The following is a 22,480-nucleotide window of genomic DNA, read 5'->3' as shown; positions in this document are numbered from 1 at the left end:
TCTCTGAAATAGGCTTCTATAAAATTTATTTAAAAAGGTCCATAACTTAGGCCAGCTCCAGAAGCACTCACTACTTTAGGTAGTTTTCCATAAGCACTTCAGGAAATAGGAAGGCTTTGGGTATAGTTCCTTCTTCCTTTACATAGGTTGGAAATTTTTTCACATGTTCTCAAAAACAAATTGTGAATAATATTTCTCTGCATTATTTTTAGGTCTTACGAAGAAGTTACAAGCAAAGTATTTTCACTGGAATTCTCCCTCTTTGTTGAAAGCAGAACTAACTACATTAAATTGTCACTTTTTCTTTACACCAAGAATCAATGACTAGTTATAAAAATATAAAAATTAAAAGCAAGTCTATCAGCACCATTACCTACTAGCAACAAGCATTCCAAAAGATTTTCTTAATCTGTAATAGCTTTAAAGCACTAGGCTTGCACTGCTAAAAACAAAAATTAGAAGTCATAAAGATAATACACCTGGAAAAAAAAAATCACCTACCAATTGAGAAAAATTTGACCAACTTCAAATACAGAATACACGTGAACTTCTTCCTCTCAAGATGAAGCCAAAATACAGTATGAATAGCAAGCTGAATTAGGGATATATTGATAAAATTTTCCGAGAATGTAAAAGCAATGGCTTTTATTTACAAAAATTATAGCTTTGTATTATACGTTTACAACTAAAGTAAAAATGACACTGCATGGTCGTCATGACCTCTACTGGAAATATGGGTTATTACAGTTAACAAGAGGGTTAATTTGAAAATCACCTAACTTCACCATGAATAAACTCACCTAAAACAAAATTAGATTGCAGTTAATGAATTTAGATTCCTTCTTTAACATAATAGCTGTAGAAAATAGTGATTTCTAAAGTAAAAGGCTTGATTACTTCTCAGCCAGTCCTCCCACCCACCAACACACACACACACACACACACACACACACACACACACACACACACACACGTCTTTAGCTTTAAGGAAGGCTCAGAATCCTGATATGGATTCATCACACAAATTTAGGAGAAATGTTCTTCCTATAAAAATAGGTATTATGTAGTTTTAGTATGAGTTTCAACAACAGAACAACTTTAAACAAGTGGAAGTCATCTTGCATGTGTGACTTCATAGAAATATTTCTTGTGTAAATGCCAGCTCGTTATAACCACTGAAGGGAGATTAATACCACCACCAATTTATGCTGATTGATTACATCCTAGCAGTATCACCTACCAAAGTAAATACACTGTTCATACTAAAATTCTGTTGAACAAAAGAGGGGAGAAAAAAGCACTTCAGAGGGTCAACAAAAACCAGTGTTTGGAAAATACTGAGTACCAACAGTTCCTAAAACCCTTACTGCAAGAAAAACCACGAAAGCAATACCAAAATTTATGCCGAATTAATTTCAAAATACTCTCTAATATACCAATATAATTTTTAGATGTATCCTAACCAAATCCCAGACTATTTCAGACTTATTAAGTTAATTCCTTCTTCTAAAAAATTAGTAAATGAAGCAGTTACATGGTCTCTCCATTTCTAGCTACTACTGAGTAACCGTCAACAGTGACACATTTTTATGGCTTCCATTTACGGACACATTTGGGGACGGACCCCAGCAGATTGGAAATAGCCACTGGAACCAGGCTCCGAGAGTCTTGGGAGCACACGGGCTCATTTTGGTGGCAGTGACCCAAAGGTATAGAAACCACAGAAAATAACAAGTGTTTGTTTTGCCAGCAAATGGTTTTCAGGTCTGTGGAACAAGTGTCTATTAGAAGCGATACCTTGCTCCCACCGTCAGTGCAAAGCGAGGCTGCTACTGTACGAGGGGAGGGCTGCTCTCCCCGCTGCCCTGGGGTCATGTACCTGTCTGGACGGTCCAGTTGTCAGGGACACACATGGGGACTGTCCATAGGCCTCGGGATTTAGTCCTCTTCTCACTTGTGAGTTATCAGAACCTTAAATCTCCAACATCTGTTTTAGAAAAATGCCTCGATTTATCTATAAAACAGAGATAATAACTTATCCTATTCCCTGTAGGAATATGATATTCAAACTAACATTTTAAGATAATAGACATGAATAACAGTGTTATAATCATTTTGTGACATACCAGTTTCTTACGTGCATTAAGCTATTAAATAATAAAACAAACAATGAAGAATGTAAAAACAGTTTATTTAGTACATGTATTTCTTCGATTTTAATACAAAGTCAGATTTTAGGAGTTCTACAAAAAGAGCCAAAACACTTCACACATTCATGATTGGCTTTACTATTTCTTTTCCCTGTACACACTGAAAACATTTATATTTACTAATAAGGAATGCCAAGCGTATCCATCACCATTCGAATAGCTTGCAGGGGACTTGTGATCTCCATGTTGTCCCTTCTCAAAACCCAACCTGGTTTAAGTCTGTGAAAAGAACAAAACCTCCCATTAATAAAGTTCTCCTAAAGGGCTACCCTCACCCGTGTTACCTAACCACGTGAGGTTATTCCTGAGCACAACTGTCCTAATTCAGACTGATCTCTCCAGCTTCCTGGGAGATGGTCCTGCTCCCTGGAGCTTGTGCCATTTAGCTGCACCCTGCCGTACTTGGGAGGACTTTGAAGGTGACCATAGTGATATTCAGCATTGAGGTATCTGGCACTTTTTCTGTGTGTTCTTTTCCCCATCGGTGATCACATTCACCGCCAAAGCCTTCAGTGCTCCCTAATGATTCCCTAATATAAATCTCTAGACTGATTCTTCTGCCCTGAACCACAGACCTGATCTGCTAAAGCTACAGACTTCTTACTCCATTATTTACTGAGATCATCTCCCTTAGATTCACCAGGTTCTATTCTTGTTCATACGTTGTTTCTCCATTGTTAAACACAATATATTGCTTATAGTAGGTACTCAAAAAATGTTTCTTGAATGAATGAATGAATGAACAGTGACATAATGCTATAGAACACATTGACCGCTTACCTTGAAACCACTCTGGTTCGTACAGGTGTTTCTGGAATAAAGGGAGTGCTTATAGAAGAATTCTTATTTTGCTTATAAAGTATTCTTTCAGTGTTCATTCTATGTTTACGAGCTGTTAGTTTGTAAAGACTATAAACATGGTCAACAACTCTGGACCTATTTCGAACATCCTAAAAAAGAAAATGCACGTGTATTAAAACTAGTAATTAAATTTCGCATTCCTTCCATTTTATCAAAATCAATCATAATATATACACACTATGTAGTAAGCCTATGAGCTTTTAACAATCAAACCAAGCTCTCTCAGTTCAGTGATTAGATTGGTTTAAATTACATGCTAATTTTTAAGACAAGTATAAAGAAGGCAGGTACTAAGAATTGTACATTTAGGTCTACCTGAGTGAAAAGGCAAATGTCAGAGTCAGTACCATCGTATTCTGTCACCAAGTCTTGTGAACGTCCGTCTTCAAAGTTTCCGAAGTCACACAACCCTAGGTCAAGTACAATCTCTGGCCTAGACCACCACATATCTACACTTGCCTCCCTCCTTAATAGCCTCCCTACGTCCACACATGCTCTCCCAAACCCATTCTTCAGTCTGCGGCGAGAGTGATGTTAAAACTTAAACCAACTGATTAGCACTCACAGAAGCTCGATTCGTTGTCTTCAATAAAACAGCTAACAAACAACAAGTTTTGGTGAAAATACTTCCGCTCTTGTCGGCAACCTTGTCACCAGGCTTTTCTCGGTACATCTGCAAAAGCTCCAACAGCGTATCTACACAATTTTCTACGTCGTAAACTGCGGAAGTCGTTTTCTCATACTTGAAGAGAACAGAATGAGATTACACGTTATAGCAAACACATATGTCCTTAGAAACAATCCAACAAACAGAAAGCATAGAGCCAAATTTTGGGACCATCTGCCGCAAGGGCAAAGGACTTAATAAGGTGACTGTGATATTACTGCACTGTCATTTCTGAATCCATCTTATAGGCCTACTTGCACTTTAATTTTTTTCTTCCCAAACTACTTGAAATTTTCACAAAACATGAATCAAATCTATAGTCTCTGAAAGTGAACACCTTGAAGTCAATAAAACAAGCTTAAAGCCAAGGCCATTTTAGTGAGAATCTTTCAGGAAGAGATAGCTTGTCTGTGACAGTTAATCATAGGGTAAGATAATGAAAACAGAACCGTTAATTAGTTGCCCTATTGCACGCTTCTTAAGCGCAAGGTGAGCTTGCTTTAAAATAAAATATATTTGATACTAGTTAAGTCTAAAATATATTTCTCCTGCCTCAGTTTTCAATTCTTGACTCATTTCATCCTCACAACTTCCTGAGGCAGATACCATTACGGCACCCATTTGACAGATACAGAAAGTGAAGCACAGAGAGGCTAAGTAACCTGTAGGGAGCTGCAGAGCTGGGATGCAAACCCAGGCGAGCTGGAGTCAGAGTCTGTTTTCTCAACCACTACTTCTCAGTAAGAAAATGTGGGGTAACGCGCTCTAAGTTGGAGCTGAGGGATGGGATGGCGAAGAGAAATCTGTAATCGCAATACCACTGACTGCATGCATTAGAGTTCAGGACAGACAGATACTACCAGTCCAAATCCCATTAGACAGAGTATTACAGGGTAACTAAGTGATAGCAGTATCTTTATAACATTTTGCCAGACATGTGTAGAGGAGGTTCTACCGTTTCGATACAATGCAGTAGGTAAAAACACGAGCTCTACAGGCGGGCAGAAATGGATCTAAATTCAGCTCTACCACTGACCACCCCTGAGTCTTCAGGTGAGGAACCTATGTAAAAATTATTCCTTCTCTGAAGAAATGTTGGAATAATAGTATGAAATACCTTAGAGACAGTTCTCAACAAATAAGTAGTCAATAAATGCTAATAATCACTGTTATAATATTATAAAGACAGAAGAAATAAACTCATAAAAAATAGTGTTTCCAGGAACAATGATGTTAACAGATTAAACATTTTTTCCCCCTGAGCCTCTTGCAGCACATGAAGGAATTTTCACTTGGGATCTGGGGTCCAGTGGTGAGCAAAGATGCACCTAATCGCTGAGCCACGTGTGCCGGCCAGTGCAGCACCTTCCGTCCCTGACGTGGGAACTACCTTGGCGACGTTGAGCAGGACGTGCACAGCATAACTGATGACTTCCATGCAGGGGACACTGCGATTGCAACTTCGGATCAAAACAAATATTTCAGAAATCGCTCCACTCTGGGCCATGTTCTCACAACAAAGTGGAGACAACCTAGTAACTACCTCTGCAAGGCAAACAGAGAAACTCACAGCAACAAGGGGAGGTTTTAGCTAATACTGTGTCATTAAAATATTCTCTGTACACTCAGGTAAAACTGCATTTCAAATCTTCTACAAGACATGGTTAAAGCAAACAAACTAACCAAGGTGCTTTAAAGCCTCGAGAATAGCTGAAAGGTGCTTGTACGTCAGCAGGTGGTGAAGCGCAACTGCGGTTCTTCTGTAGAGCTTGCTTTCCTCTCGAATCTCCCCATTAATCATTTGGAGGCTGCTTCGTATAGCTTTAATTTTTGTACAATCATTTTTCTTCCTCCAAGAATAGCCTCTCCACAGTGCCTTAGAGAGATAAAACTCAGGAATTTTAAGATAATAATCCACAATGTTTTGAACTTATATTCGTATCTATTTCCACAAAGTAAATATTTTCAGTAAATTTATATGATGTGATCGGATACTTTGCAACTAAAACCTCACTCCAGGTTCTAAGAAATAGCAAAATCAATTCTTCCAAAACAAAATACATGTGATATTCCTGTATATAAACTGGAGTTCATTCACTGACCAAAGATATATAGCTCCATTTAAAATGCTAATATACTTTTCTTCTCTCAATGATAGGCTTCCTCCAGGGAATTTAAAAATCAAGGGCTTAGCAATGAAATTATGGTAACGTACTGTTTAGAAGTTACCCTACTTGCTACTCTCAGCTTTTTAAAATGTATGTGACTACATTTTTTAAATGTTGGCTATCATATAAATGAATTGCAAATCAAAATCTTGAACTAAAATCAAAATATTTTCAGTTACCTGTATTTTAATGATTCCATTATTAAATTTTTCCTGCTTTTTACGGAGGAGAAAACGGCGTACAGCCTTCTGTATTACTGATGCAGCCCTATTTTGCTTCCTCATACGTTCTTGAACTTCATGCTGAATTTTTATGATACTATGATATATCTGCATAAACTTCTGTAGCTGTAATCTTGCTCGAAACCATCTCTGTTTAAAACATACGAAGATTTCTTTTTAACTTCAGTGTTTTAAAAACAAACAAATACACATAAATTAAATAAGCAGAACATTGATTAACAGAATATTGGAAAACACTTTGCACCCCCCTCAGGGGCATCACCCCTCCATTCCCAGGCCACGTGGGTGCATCTGTGTGTAAACTGAACCTAGACAGCACTGCCTTCATTTCATAACTTATGTAAATTCTATCAAGCTGCATGTATCATTCTGCAATTTGTGTCTTCACTCAATATTTTGTGTGTAAATATATGTTAACATACACAAACAGAAAGAACTCCTACAGAGCATAAAAAAAGAACAAACATGCCCCTAATCGCTGAGGTGCAAAAGAAAGAAAAATGGACCCAAAAGAAAAATGGACAAAGTACATGAAAAAGAGAACACATTTAAAAAAGCACACAACACACGTGTTGGCAAGGACAGAGAGAGGCAGGGACCCTCAGCCTTAGCTCGTCGGAGCATAAATGAGTACGATGACTTCAGACAGTAATTCATAGCTTTCGTTCTGTGTCATAAAACATCAACCTACACCTAACCCATCAAATCATCCCAACAACCTTATGGCCAAAGGGTGAATTTCTATGACCTTACCATAAGGTACTTGAAAAATGTTTGTTAAATATCAAAAAATATATCATATCGTTTCACTGCAAAAGGAAAGCTAACCTGAATACAGATGACTGAATTAACATGCTTTTCAGCATTCTTCACTGCCATGTGGCGTCGATATGCTCTTTGAATTCTAAGAGCGGACAGGTGGTAAAAGGCAGCAGCTGTGAAGTGAAGAAGCCTAGTGCTGGCTCTCTGTTCTAAAATCTAAAGGAGACAAAAAAATTAATAACCACATATGTGACCTTCAATCAATATTTATTTCTGTATATTCTCAATATCAAATTATATAAATTAGTAATAATTAACTTTTAAATGTGAAAATTATTTACATTGTAACTGAAAGTGATTATAATCCTTTATTATACAATATTTCCACTTTTGTAACCCATAATTCAGGGTATAAAAAGCAAAATTATATTTTGGGCACTTTACTAAAGAATAATATCACTTAATTTAACTAGACTACCCAATCACATCTTTAAATGTGATTAAGGCTTTAAATGTGCTAGTCATTAAGAGAGAAGTATATGAATATGAAGCTCAAAAAAGGTTACAGTATTCCAAGCAAAACGTTGGAGGTGGTGATAATAAATCAGACAAAAGTATCTGAATTGATTTCTCCAGTATTAGTCTAGCGAAGGTCCAGCACAGACTTCTTGGAGAAGTCTCCTCCAATTTATATTTAATGAAGAAAACACAAAACATTTCTCCAGTTAGTCTTCAAATGTAATTAGCTTGTCTTTGCCAGAGTTTCATGTATTGGATGCCGGAAACATCATGAACATCCTAGGAAGGGCTCTGTTGGGCTGCAGACATGGAAGTTGTCACGGGAATGGCAGTGACAACACCTCAGAGTTGCTTGGTGGCAGCGAAACGTCACTGGAACAACCACCTCCTTCACACATGGAGCCCTCCTTCCCTCAGACTTCTTTCAGTACCTTTGTTAAGCTTTATTACACAAGAGAAAATTTACTTTGCCTTTTTGGTGGGCATCTGTGGAAAACAGGTTCACAGAACAAAACTCTGCAGCAACCAGTGATCTGGGTACATGGCTCGACAGAAGCTGCGAGCGCTCAAATTAAAGGTTATATGCGTTCCGAAATTATTCTCCAAACTCTAAAATTTGTTAATACCATTTAACATCAAATATTTGAATTTCCTAAGACTGAGATATTCTACTTAAAAGTACTTACTCTTTTTCTCACTAACCAACCCCGCACCAGTGCTTGTAGAGCAACTGTAGATTTTCTTAATTCAACAAATTTTGTCCTTTCACTCTTCCCAGACTTCCTGGCTCGGACATGTCTCTGTATGGTCAAAGCAGCAGACTTCTGCAGACAGAAGAGCTGCCTTGCTTTATATCCTCTAAAATGTGTTTGGATCAAACAAGCAGCTCGATGTCTCTAAAAGGGAAAAAAAAAAAATCACAAGTGGTCTGAATAGATAGAAATAATAATTGCAATCCACTGGAGGTTCTGGAGTTTCTCAATATAGAGTGAAATGGCATAACTACGACACTTCTCACATTCTTAGCTTAAGAATGTCATATTGCACAGGTAAGAAAAGGTGATGGCGTGTAATTTCTAACCCAAGAATGGAGTTAGGATGATGGTGCAAGCCAGGGTCAATAGCCAGACACCTGGTGTCCTTTCCCTCTCACCTTCTTGATACTTCTCACGGTGAGGGGAAAGAGCCAATGTCACCAGAGGACGAAGCAGTTAATAAAAACGCTAGCTCCAACAAAGAACGGAACGGGCACTGTGAACAGCTGCGAGGGAAATTGTGTGTTGCTTCAAGAACCACCGCATACTACAGGCACTTCTCAGATTCCTGTTATATGACATCCTGACAATCAGATTCTAAGACACGTAAAAAGTATAGGAACTGAAGGGGAAGCCAGGTTTGTTTCACAACATAGATCCCCCACCTACGAGGAGAATAATCTTGAGTAAGTGACCTTACCTCCCCTAGACCTCACAACGGGTATGCCAATAACCACACCTCAGAGTTATGATCAAATTAGGAGGATCAAATTAGTAAATATACAGTATACAGAATAACAGTAGTGGCTAGAATCTTAGTGAATACTACATGCAATTCAAAATTTACAAGTAAAATTGTAATTTTCATTTCTTTAATAAAAGACCATAGGTATTGTAGCTATTGTAAAGATTTGATGTTAAATATTTTAAATAGATCACCACTTGTGCTTGAAAAGTACGTTATTAAATGTGTGACTTAAAGTATACAAAATGTTTTATCTATTAACACTTTTCCCAAATAAATTATTTATTCTAAAAGTCACTTCAAAGTTGGGTTTGAGAATATTTTATAAATGCACATATACATAAACAAAAATATTCACAAATGGTATTTTTGTGAGTAAATATAGGTTTTAATTGACGGCAATGATGTGTTTGAAATAATGTATTGTTAGTTCTTAAAAACATTCTTTTTGTTTTCTGTCCTAAAGCAGTTCTTTGCAAATGAGCTCATTTATTTTTAGACTTACTTTCATCATTAAGACGTGTTCACGAGCTATTCTTCCAGAAAGTGTAGCTCTCCATTTTCTCTGAATGATAATTGCTGATGCTCTCACATTCAAAAACCTAAAACGTAGATATTAGAAAGCAATTTCAAATTACTTTAATCTATTTAATAAGTACTTACTGACCCCTCCCCATTTAAACACTAGAGGATAAAGACAATATAAGAATGCAGAGAATCAAACAAAGTGGAAAAATATACTTAAGTTCTCGCAATCATAATTTTACACACACACACATTGAAAAAAAAGTTTTACAACTGGCAATATTCCAGTGGGCAAGAAATATGAAGTTGCAGAATGACAAAGAAATCTGAACAGGATAGTATCATTAACCAGATGCAGACAAAGCCCAGGTAAGGGGGGGCAGAGGGTGGTAAACCATTGCAGAATATAAAATCTGAGTGCATGTTGCACGGGAGCCTTTGAGCAGACAGAAGGTAGTCAAGAAGAGACCCGGGGAGACTAGAACAGCATAAGGCAAATGACAAATGGACACGCATTTGAAAGAAAAGATAGGCATCAACAAAATATCTAAAAAGAAATAGTCTGTACACAGAATTGGAGAAAAATTTAAAACCTCATGACGGCTAGAGATTGAACTTTAGGCATCAATATAGTGATAACAGATAAAAACTGAGAAAGGTCAGGCTTTTGATCTGTTCTTGCTAATGTGGAAAAGGCAGAAAGATTAACTTAAGTCATGTTGCCACATTTCTTAGAAAATAAAGCTTAGTGTCATGAGAAAAATTCAGCTTTTTGCTGCAGGAAAATCAGATTCTGGCCCTTCAAACAGCTGAGTATAAACTACAAGTTCATGTGATCAGCCCTGATTCTAACCATGGAACTGACCAAGGAACACGAGTGTGCTCTCCTAAAAAGAACTTTAAAACCATCAGTGACTGATAATGCTTCATCATTTCTGGGGACTGAAGGGAAGTTCGTATACTATGAAATAAAAAATAATATAATCTGGTAAGAGCTTCTGAAAATGTGTTTAAAAGAAACGAACTAGGAGCAGAGAAATACGATCAAAAGAAACAATTTAGTAATTAGGACTTCATCATTAAGGATAGAATACAGGGAATAATGCAAAGTAAAAACAAAAAGAGAGAGAGAGAGAGAGAGAGAGAGAGACAGAGAGAGAGAGACGACTAAGTAAAACAAAATTTTCCAGTAGCTAAATCAGCAAACAACATGGACAAATGCACAATAGGAAAACCAAGATTTACTAGATTATTTTATTTCCCTCCCTCCCCTCAGTCCTTACCTTCATCCCTTTAAACCTGAACTAATTTATCAAATTTAAGTAAATATTTTTTACTAAATTATAGATAGCATCAAGGCTCTATCTCAAAAAATAAGACAGCCTTAGAGATATATCTTGTTTCATTCATGGAGAAAACACCAACAAAATGAACCATACATATTAAGCATAGCAAATATTTAAAAGAAAAATCAATGAGCAGTATTATTCTATATAAAGACTTATATGAAGACTCTCCCACATAGCTCTGCGACATTACCGCGTTCTCTCCAGTTTGGTACAGAAGCAAGCTTGAATGGTTTTAACAGCTTTTAATATAGCTAGGTATTCTTTACGTGCTTTCCAACACCTGTACCATGCTTGAATCTTGCAGGCAGCCTTCACTTTACACACATATTTCTGGGCTTTATATCTTCTCCACGTAGCCTATTAAACACATAAATATAACACATATGCAATGAAATGTTGGGTTTTATAAATCGAAAAAATCAGTATTCAAGACAGTTTATACAAGGCTAAGCAGACAAAATCAATTGCAGAAATATAGTCATGACTCTTCTACCAGACTCACGCAGGCCTGACGCCTAACGGGCCCTGGGGAAAAGGGGGTGCTTCCCACAGTGAACACCCACTACGTGCTCCATCACACATAGTGTGGCTGGCCGACAGCTAAGCCTGGTATAACCCTAACAAATATTTAGAAATGTCAGGCTTCCCTTCTCCGCTCTCTCTCATTTTGGATTGTAATTATTCCTGCTTGCTCAATTAAGTTTTCTGAGGACAACATCTAAGTAAAGCTGACCGTCTATTCCTATCGCCCACCATAGTACTTGGCATATTGCCAGCATCTGCCGTTTTTTTGTTGAATGAAAACATTATTTTTAAGCTTAACAGGCACCCAGCAAGATACCAACATATCACAAACACCTAGGTTTAATGCCCAGTATCACAGGTAGACTAGAAATAACTGAAGTACCCAGATTCAGCTCCCGGATTGGCCTCTCTCTAACAAACAAAATAAACGTGCTTTGGAAACCAAAAGTGCTCAACACTGTGAATAAAGTACATATGCCTATTTAGCCTTAGAAGCTCTGATGAACACATCAGTAGGAGAATAAAGTTATCCCATTTGGCCTAATTATGCCAAATATCACTTTACCTCAACTTAAATTTTTCACTTAAAAAAATCATTTTACCAAACAGAGAACTCCCATTAATCAAACCATATTCTCAAAATGCTTCCGGGAATGCTATAACCTAGGGAAGTGCACAAAACATAGGGTGATTATCCAGAACCCCAGTTCTATGCTGCTTTGCATAAACTATCCTTGAGCCATTTTACCACTCTCAAAAATGCTCCATTTTGGAAGATAAATGAAATGGACATGGTAACTAAGTATTATTCTTTATGACGTGCTTGAGCTCATTTTATAAATTCTAATACTGGTCAAAGAAAGGATGAAAGCCTAACAAACACCAGTCAAAGAAAGGTGAAAGTCTTATACTTCAATGCACAAATACCTGGATTTTTAAGGCGCTCTCTTTCATTTTCTGAAACTTCCGTTTCTGTAGAAATCCTTTCACGCTAGCCTGAAGAAGGGTAACACTGCTCCTAGTTTGTAAATACACTTCCCGCTGGTGTTTTGCAGACAAACGAGCTCTGTGGTGATTCTGTAGAACCACTGCTGCTTTTCTGTACAGTAAGAACTGCTTCCTGGCCCGCCAGGCCCGGAAACACTGCTGTAAGGAGACCGCAGCTCTTTTCTGCTGAAGGAATCTTCTTCGGCACACAGCCATCTGAAGGAAGGACTGAATTCGCAGGGCAGCGCACCTCGCTGTTTCCAATTTTCTCGGGGCCGTTTCACGAGAAGCTTTCTGAACTGTCACTGCAGCCTGACCTGGAGAATGACACTCTGCTTCCTGTGCAGGAGCAACGAGAGAGGCGTCAGGGTGCTTCTGCGGCGCAGCAGCTGAGCTGTGAACGGGGCCATGCTGAGCTCCAGCTGGACGACACGGTGGTGCTGGCCGCTCCGCGGAGGCCGCCGTCTTGGCCTCCGACATGGTTCTCAGTCTCTGTCTTACTTTCATGCCCCTGAAAGCAGCCTGAAGAGTTCGTACAGCTTTCTGAACTGCTAAGAAGCGTTTTCTTTCCATTTTTACTCTGACATATGACCTATAATAATTCTGTATGACAATAGCGGCAGTTTTCTTCGCTCGGAAGTCAGCTTTGGCCCTGTGCATTCTGGAGAAGGACTGGATGCACGTGGCAGCCAGGTGCACGTGCTGGATATCCCTTCGTACACTGAAGCCCCTGTACGAAGGCTGGCCGCAAACGGCTGCTTGGGGACGCTCTGCAGTGAGTGCTCTGTATCTTCTCTGAACAAAAACCGCCGCTGCTCTGAGGTGGAGATAGCGCTTCCTCATTTTAAAGCCTTTAAAATGCTTCTGAACAATAATGGCAGCCTGATGCTGGCCCTCACTCTCCCCTAAGACTGTGTCCTGGAAACCTGCCTGAATACAGGGCGCTTTCTTGGGTGCCTTGTGCTCAAGGGCTTTCTTTTTATTTGCTCTGTATTCTTTTTGTATTACTTTTGTAGCCCACCGAACCTTTTGGTAGAAAACATACTGCCTGTACATTCTATATGTGCTCTGTATTATGAGAGCAGCTCTGTGTCTTTCCCTTAAAAGCTGTCTCGTTTTCATTCCCTTGTACGCAGCTTGAATGACCACAGCAGAATGCCTCTGTCTCACATAATTTTCTCTTTGCAGTTTTGCAGCTCTGTCGGTTCGGTAATGTTGCTGAATTAGGATTGAGGCGTGTTTCAAGGCCTGGTATCTCCTACGTGCTCTGTGCATTCTGAAAGTAGCCTGGATGAGAGTAGCAGCCCTGCGCATTTCTTGCATCTTTTTCCTTACTAGCCATCTTCTGTATGACGACTGGATTTTAATGACGGCTTTTTGCAACCGTAGAAAGTGTAAGTGATTCTTTGCACAAACAGTTGCACGATATTGTCTCTGCAACCAAAGAGCAGTTTTCCTGAGAGACAGGAATCTTCTTCTCATCATCAGCGTTCTGAATCTCCTCTGAATAAGCGTTGCTGCTAAATGCCTAACTTTTAAATATCTTCTAGTTTTCATCCCTCTGAAAACAGCCTGAATGCGGATCACAGAATGCCTTAATTTGTTATACCTTTGAAACTGTACATTTCTTGCCTTCACGGCCCGGTATCTTTGCTGTACTGTCTTTGTTGCCTTCTTTAACTTATTAAAACATGTTTGCTGTCTGTACCTTCTATAGTGTGACTGAATGAGTGTTGCCGCAGTCTGCATCTGCCTTAGAGTCTGCCTAACTCTCGCTCCTCTAAAATTGGCCTGAAGAATATTAACAGCGTTCAGAATTGCCAAGTACTTTGCACGCTGAGTTTTACCCTGATAATAGGCTCTGTATCTTACTTGTATTACGAGAGCTGCTTTTCTCATTTTATGGTATCTTCTTTTTGCTTGATGCATTTTAAACATGGCTTTAATAAAGGTGGCTGCCAGGTGCATATGTTGAATATGTCTTCTTACTCTAACACCTCTATAAATAGCTTGGATTTTGACTGCTGTTTTCTTTAAATTAAGATAATCCTTACGTTGATGGCTTGCAATTTTAATATTTCGGTACCATCTCTGAATGATAATAGCTGAAGCCCTATATGCTGCGTTTTTCTGATTGTTTTTGTAAGCTCTATATTTAGACTGTATAGTGACTGCGGCTTTGTTGCACTCTTTTATTTTTCTTCTCACTCTCATACTTCGGTAAGCTGACTGTAAAATTACTACGGCTGCTTTGGTTCTCAAATACACATGCTGTTGTTTCCTTCCAGTTCTGTAAGCCCTGTAATACACTTGAATCAGACGGGCAGCTCTTTTCATGGCTCTCCACTTCTTTTGTTGCACATACATCCTGTAGTAGGACTGTATGATGACAGCACATTCGTGTTGCTTTTGAATCTGTCTTCTCACTGTTTTCCTCTTCCACATGGCCTGGAGCATCACTGCAGCACGGCGGAGCTCAATGTAGTCCATACGTTCCTTCCTTCCCGCACTCCATGCCCTCTGATGCTGCTGGATGACCAACGCTGCTCCTTTCAGGACCCTAAACCGCTTCTGGGCCTTGGCCATCCTAAAAGCAGACTGAATTTTCACTGCAGCCTCGCGCTCCCTTCTGATCTGCTCCCGAACTTTCCAGCCACGATAAGCAGACTGGAGAGAAATCACGGCTGTCCTGGTCTTTAAAAAATGTGTTCTCAGATTGCAAACAGCCTTGTGTGTCCTATACCACCTCTGTATCTTGAGAGCAGACTGAAGCACAGACTGATATTTCATCTTTCTACTATAACCTCTAAAAGCAGTTTGAATTTTCAGAGCTGCTATGGATTGCTGCTTGATTAGCTGGCGTACTTTATAACCTCTGTACACTGCCTGCAGACGAGTAACTGCTCTTTTGACTTGCGAGTTCTTCCTCTGATTGACTCGTGCTTTGTATGCACAGTAGTAATTCTGAATGACAACAGCTGCTTTACAAATTTTCAGGTAGTGCTGCCGCATCTTCCTCATTCTGAAATAAGACTGCAGTGAAATAGCAGCTTTTCTTTGCAACCTCATCTGCTTTCGAACCAGGTAGCCTCTAACAAAAGCTTGCAGTTTTATACAAGATTCCCGCACCTGCCTGAATTCTTCTCTCTCTAGTGCAGCCATTTTTATGGACCGATACCACTGCTGAATAAACAACGCAGCTGCTCTTATACGTAAATATCGTTTGCGAGTTTGTTTCATCTTGACAATTGACTGTAACATTACGGTAGCATGTTTTAGGCTCAGAAATTTTTTTCTGGAAATATAAGCTCTGTAATATGACTGAATCTTTACAATAGATCTGAGGATGTGATTAAACTTTTTCCTGGCTTGCATCCCTCTATATGCAGACTGTAGAACAATGACAGCAGAATGTGTTTTCTGGTAAGACGCTAGAATTTTCTTGGCTGAAATGTAAGCTCGAAAATGAATCTGAATTACAAGGGTGGCTTTCTTCATCTTCTTATATTTCTGTACTTGCTGATATTTTCTTATGTGTGCCTGCAATTTGATGGTAATTTTCTTAAGGTTTAGAAATCGCAATCTCTCTTGTCTCATTCTCCAATATGACTGCAGAACACAAGCAGCTCTAATGTGTCTGTGTAAATTACGAGCTTTCATTCCCCTGAAAGCAGCCTGTAGTCGAACGGCTGCAGCCCGTTCCTGCAAATACTTGGTGCGCTCACTCTTCCCTTTCAGATATGCCTGGTAGAACCTCTGGATGGTCAGTATAGACTCTTTCTTTCTTTTGTATAACTTTTGGGCTTGAAAGCACCGAAATCTTGTCTGGATGATAACAATACAAGATCTAATATGAATGTATCTCCGTAATTCTTTGTGCATTCTATACCACGATTGTATGACAACAGCAGATTTTTCTTCTTTAGCTCGTTTCCTGATACGCCATTGTCTAAAGGCTCTTTGCAGTATCATGGTAGCTTTTATTTGTAATTGCATTTTACGTCGCTTCCATCTTCTGAACATAGACTGGATTATAAGGGTTGATGATTTTAGCATTTTGTATCTCTGCTGATCCTGTTTTCTTCTTAAGCAAGCACGCCAATGCCTCTGAATTGTAACTGTAGCCCAAAGATATCGTTTATAAGAAGCAACAGCAATTATCATTCTTATCCTCGATTGCAGGATGATTGAGGAATACTTCAATTTCAGAAATTTTTTTCTAGTGGCATATCTTCTCCAATATTTCTGAAAAAGGTAGGAAAGGACACAAAGTAAGAGACATAACTTTCTATACGTTATGTTTAGAGTGTTTTCTATAACACCTTTGAAAGTATTCATTTTTCTAACATTATGCTTAAAAACTAACACATCAAAAAACAATACATTTTTGAAAAAGATATTTGTCTCTTTTGTCTGTAGTTTAGTTTCTAAATGGACACAGCTGTAGCCAATTCAGAAATCCTTCTCTCATTCTTGATATTACATTGCATTTGTATTCCAGAGACAATGTAAGAAATATAAGCAAACTTATTTTATATTAGAATAACATATTAGAAGAGTCAAAATAAAACTATATTTTGCTATCTACTGGTTCTACGTAATTTCCTATGAATATGTGTCTCTGAATCTTCTATACCCCTTCCATCAAGATGATTAAACTATCTTATAATGATTGGACACTACTTACGGGAGGGATCCTATATCATCACATTACAGGCCTGGTAATATAAACCCAGGAATCTGAGAAATAAGTGAGACTATTTACTCATTAGAAATAAAATTACGTCCTTTTCCCAAATTTAGGAATTACAGGTACATGGTTAAAAAGCAGAATTCTGGAAAGACTTGAGAAGTGATAAATCAACCAGACTGTTTCCTTCCCACACCACCCCACTCCCTAACTCCTCAGTTAACCCAGCAATATGCCAACTCAACAGAAAGCCACAAAGTCTCAAGCTGACTCTGGTTGCGGGTATCTAAATGGCCCCCGGTTACTGGTCATCAAACTCTGGATGTTCTTCTAGCAATAAAACCATTCCTTTGGCTAAAACACTCCATCCAAATACTGATAAGATTGGAAAGGGCCCTGGGGAAAACTCCCTGCTGCATCTCAACATCCCTTACATAAGAGGGAAGCACTACAGAGGCTGGCACCACCCTCTTGATAGCTCTACCTGTTCTGCACGCATCTTGTGCTTGGCCCACACACCCCGATCCACAGGTGAGGGCAGGTAGGGAAAACACATGTACACCCTGCTGACGTTCTAGGTTTTTTCCCAATAGATATGGCCTTATCCCTCCACTATGTATCGACTTTGGTTTTGTTCCTACCCTTCAAACTGACAAGAAATGATGTGCACACCACATTACTTCTCTTACTCTGAAGACATGTGTAAGTAACTAAAACATTTATCCAAGTAAAGTTAAGCTTACTTATGCAAAATGGCTTTAGAAAGAACAGGGAACTCCAGCATAACTAAAGCTTGAGCTTTCTGGCCAGAGGACCAAACAGGGCAGCCCTAAGGAACAGGAGAGTACCAGGACGATTAAAGAGAAGGGACAGCTCAGAAAAGCAATCCCTTTATGTTGTTTATGAATTCCTGGGGTCACCAAGAAGCTGCGTAGATCTAATAGCAGACTAGACTTTGAGAATTGAATTAAGAGACAGACCACCACCTGGACTCCAGACTGGCCAGTGGGTGATACACACATGGAACTGATACAATTATTACTGTAAAGGCTTTGAAAATGGAACTGACATTGAAACCGTACCCACTGAAGGTTGATCAGAACTTGTGGTATAAACCCAACTAGGTGGATTACCAGCAAACGAATGCTAATGTTTATATGGAGAGACAAAATACCTAAAATAGCAAATACAATATTGATGAAAAACAAAGTTGGAAGACTTCAAAACTTACTATAAAGCTACAGTGAATGGAGACAGTGTGGTATTCGCAAAATAATAGACAAACAGATCATCGGAACAGAAGAGAAAGCCGAGAAATAGACCCACAACCCAGTTAATAGATCATTAACAATTGAATGGATAAAGAATAGTTTTTTTGTTTTTTTGTTTTTTCCCAAATGGTGCTGGAACAAGTAGACATCCATATTAAAAAAAAAAAATGAATCTAAACATTGACACTTTATCTTTCACAAAACTTAACTAAAGTGGATAACAGATCTAAATGTAAAATGTAAAACTATAAGACTTCTAGGAGATAACAGTAGAATACCTAAGTGACTTTGGATTTGGCAATGGCTTTTCAGAAATAACACCAAAAGTATAAATCCATGAAAGAAAAACATTGATGCTGGGCTTCATTAAAATTAAAAAAATTCTGCTCTGGAAAGACTTAACACAACAAAAAGATAAACCACAGGCTAGAAAAAAATATTTGCAAAATACATATCTGATAAAGGATTTGTATCCAAATATACAAAGAACCCTTAAAACTCAATGATAAGAAATCAGAAAATAGGCAGTAAGAATTAAAATATGGGCAAAAGATCCGAACTCCTACCAAAGGAGATAGACACAAGGTAAATAAACATATACAAAGATGCTCAACATCATGTGGCATTAGACAACTACAAAGTGAAGCCACAACGTGATGCCAATACACACCTATTAGAATGGCAAAAATCTAAAACACTGACAACACCAAATACTGGCCAGGAAGTGGAGCAACTGGAACTCTCATTCATTGCTGGTGGGAATGCAAATGGTACAGCCACTTTGGAAGGCAGTTTGCAGTTTCTTACAAACAGAAACATAATTTTATTACACAGTCAAGCAATCGCACTCCTAGGTACCTACCAAAAGAAGTTGAAAACTTACATCTACAGAAAACCTGCACACAAATGTTTAGAGCACCTTTACTCATAATTGTCCAAAATAAGAAGCAACCAAAATATCCTTCAAATAGGTGGATGAAAAAAACAGTACATTCAAACAATGGAATGTTATTCAGTGATGAAAAAGAAATGAGTTATCAAGCCAGGAAAAGATGTACAAAAATCTTAAATTTACATTGCTAAGAGAGAAGCCAATCTGAAAAGGCTACATACTGATGAATTCAAACTATATGACATTCTGGAAAAAGCAGAACTATAGAGACGTAAGAGAATCAATGGTTGCTGGGGAGGGGTAAGTAATGAATAGGTGGAGCCCAGAGGATTTTAAGAGCAAGACTTTTGTCAAACACTATACAACACAGTGAACCCTAGTGTAAACTATGGATTTAATTAATAATAATGTATCAGTGTTGGTTCATAAATTGCAAAAAAATGTAGTGTAATAAAAAAAAAGAAAGTAAAGCAACAGAAATGATAAATGTCTGCATTAATAATTATCTTCATGAGTTGTTTAAAATATTTATTAGGATTGAAGACAAAAATTATAACACTGCCTGATGTTTTAACTGTATGTAGATGTAATAAGACCACTACAATATGAAAGCACAGAGGGGCCCAAAGGGACCTAGAGAGTGATAAGTTTTCTATATTCCAGTTCAAGTGATAAAATATTGATTCTAAGTAGATTAAAAGCTATGGATACTGTAACCCCTAGAACTACTAAAAAAAAAAAAATACCTCAACAAAGGGATATAGTCAGAAACAAAATAAACTAAAATGTAAAACTAATAAGTGTTCAAATAATTGAAAAGACAAATGGCAAAAGAGAAAATGAAGGGAAAAAAAGTGAATATTAAGAAAATAAACAATAAAATGATAGACCTAAATCCAAACATATCAATTAATACCTGATATATAAATGACGTAAAGCACCAATTAAAAGACAGATTTTCAAAATATAAAAACTATATACTGTCTAGACTTCATATTTAATAATATAAGTAGTTAATTAAAAAATAGGATAAAAATATGCCCTGCAAATGATAATCAAGTGAAAGCTGAAGTGGTTATGTTACTAGCAAGCAAAGTAGGCTTCGGAGCAAAACAAATTACAAGGGATAAAAAGGAACATTCCAGAATGATAGAACATTTACCTTACCAAGAAGACATAATAATCCCAGCTGTGTATGAACCTAACAACAGAGCTTCAAAATACATGGAGATAGAACTGAAAGAAGAAAGACATGCCCACAGTTACAGCTGGATACTTCAACACCGCTCTCTTAGTAAAAGAATAAACAGAAACTCAGTAAGGCTATAAAAGAACCATCAACCACATGGATCTAACTGACGTTTATAGAACACTCCATCCAACAATAACAGAATACACATTCTTTTAAGTACACAAAACATTCACCAAGATCAGGAATGGGCAAACTTCTTCTGTAAAAGGCCTACAGACTGGGAGAAAATAGATGTGAATCACTGACAAAAGACTTGTATCCAGAATATAGAAACAACTCTCAAAGATCAGTAAGATAAGCAACTCAATAAAAATGGGCAGAAGATTTCAACAGATACTTCACCAAAGAAGATATCTGGAAGGCAAGCAAGCATCTGAAAACAGATACATCATTAGCCATTAGGGAAATGTAAATTAAACCAACATGAGCCACCACTTCACACCTATCAAAATGGCTGAGAAACAAGACAACACAGTGTTGGCTAGGAGGTGGAGCAATTACGACTCTGACACATTGGGAGTGGGAAAGCAAAACGGAACAGCCACACTAGAAAATAGTTGGATTGTATCTTACAAAGTTAGACATACACTTAGCAAATGACATAGCAATCCCACTCCTAGATATTTACCCTAATGAAATGAAATTATCTAAAACTGAGAATAAAAAATATCTTTCAACAGATTAACGTATAATCAAAATGTGGTCCATCCATACAATAGAATACTACTCAGCAATACAAAGGAATAAACTACTGAGACATGCCAACAACTGGGATGAGTTTCAAGGCATTATGGTGAGCAAAAAAAAAAAACCAGTCTCAAAAAAGAGGCAAGACAAAATTACAGAATTTAAGGAATATGTGGGAAAAATGCATGATTAGTATATATTAGGATCATGACTGGTGTGGGAAAGTTAATTGACTGAGAAATGGCTTCTGAAAGGCTGCCAATATTCTACTTGTTGACCTAGGTGGTGGTTACATGGGTATTTTGTGAAAAACCAGTAGGTCAGGTTCTACATTTGTTTTGTGCAATTTTCTATGTGTATTATTTCACATTTAAAAAAATTTAAAAAAAAAGAAAGATCATTTATTTTATCAGAGTCCCTTATTAATTAGTAGCAGTAGTCAGATGCAAAAATTTCCAAATTTATAAAACAGAGAATTATGGGGTGACACTTCAATGATATTTACACAGTGCAAATTTAAATAGTACCCCTCTCTGATGCTACTAAAATAGGATCTAACATCAAAACTAACAGAGATGTAAAAAGTATGTCTACTATATAAAGTACATATGTTAACATTTTTTTAACTAAATAGAAAAATAACACAGGCGTTCTATAGGCTAATTATAAGCAATATTTCCACTGCATGCCATCTAAGTGGGCTGCAGAGGAAACATGCACATTTATCCCCGAAGTGAAGTTTCCAGGGTTCGTAGTAAAGACAAAAGAGAGTTCGGTTTGGTACATGGATGTACAAAGTAGAATGGCACAGCATGCCAGCATGTCTCACTGAGCAGAGGACTGAAAACCTCTAAAATAAAACAGCAAAAAGGATAGAACTGGACTGCTTGCTCCCCCAGAGGAAGGCAGGCATTTCCAGCTGTTTGAACATTATGCTGACACAGCAGAGTCTCACAGGTAGTGGGAGGTGTGAAATATTTGTTAAAGTGCAAGATAAAATACAGAAGCCTAAAATATAATAATTTAAAACTTTATCGTATTTTACTTTCTTCCTTAAAGAGTCATTAAAACTCTTAAAATTCAAAAATTCCACGATACTATACCTGAATAAGTAATGCTGACTTATTCTGAACTTTTTCTAGGTTTTCCTTTTTTAACATTAATAGTTTTCTCTGTTCTAAGAGCCTTCGCCAATATTTCTGAATGACCAAAGCTGCATTAAGCTTCTTTTTCAATCGTTGTTTAGTTAGAAAATTGATCACAGCTGATTGAATAATTCTTGCAGCTTTGTCTCTCTCCTAAAAAACAAAACAAAACAAATCAAACATAAATGAAACACTTAATCACTTAAGACCCTAAATTATTATTTGTAA

The 22,480-nt window shown here is 37.7% G+C and overlaps 1 protein-coding gene across 2 annotated transcripts in view; it reads right to left on the bottom strand.

Annotated features, from left to right (window-relative positions):
• Nucleotides 1-2,261: 2,261 nt before the first annotated feature.
• The window catches only part of ASPM (assembly factor for spindle microtubules), a 41,652-nt gene continuing 21,433 nt past the window's right edge, over nt 2,262-22,480 (bottom strand). For both annotated transcript variants that reach the window (XM_033099711.1, XM_033099712.1), the window contains exons 17-28: nt 22,211-22,405; nt 12,256-16,560; nt 10,994-11,160; nt 9,435-9,531; nt 8,116-8,325; nt 6,977-7,126; nt 6,086-6,277; nt 5,422-5,614; nt 5,129-5,283; nt 3,637-3,813; nt 2,991-3,160; nt 2,262-2,429 (exon numbers count right to left, since the gene is read on the bottom strand). In XM_033099711.1, the coding sequence (XP_032955602.1) occupies nt 2,330-2,429; nt 2,991-3,160; nt 3,637-3,813; nt 5,129-5,283; nt 5,422-5,614; nt 6,086-6,277; nt 6,977-7,126; nt 8,116-8,325; nt 9,435-9,531; nt 10,994-11,160; nt 12,256-16,560; nt 22,211-22,405 (6,111 nt within the window). In that variant the 3' untranslated portion in view covers nt 2,262-2,329. The remainder of the gene's footprint in view (nt 2,430-2,990; nt 3,161-3,636; nt 3,814-5,128; nt 5,284-5,421; nt 5,615-6,085; nt 6,278-6,976; nt 7,127-8,115; nt 8,326-9,434; nt 9,532-10,993; nt 11,161-12,255; nt 16,561-22,210; nt 22,406-22,480) is intronic.

The sequence above is a fragment of the Rhinolophus ferrumequinum genome, chromosome 27 (genome assembly GCF_004115265.2).
Source record: "Rhinolophus ferrumequinum isolate MPI-CBG mRhiFer1 chromosome 27, mRhiFer1_v1.p, whole genome shotgun sequence".
Taxonomy (NCBI): domain Eukaryota; kingdom Metazoa; phylum Chordata; class Mammalia; order Chiroptera; family Rhinolophidae; genus Rhinolophus; species Rhinolophus ferrumequinum.
The sequence above is the reverse complement of the archived record's forward strand: the minus strand, read 5'-3'. Positions and strand labels throughout refer to the sequence as shown.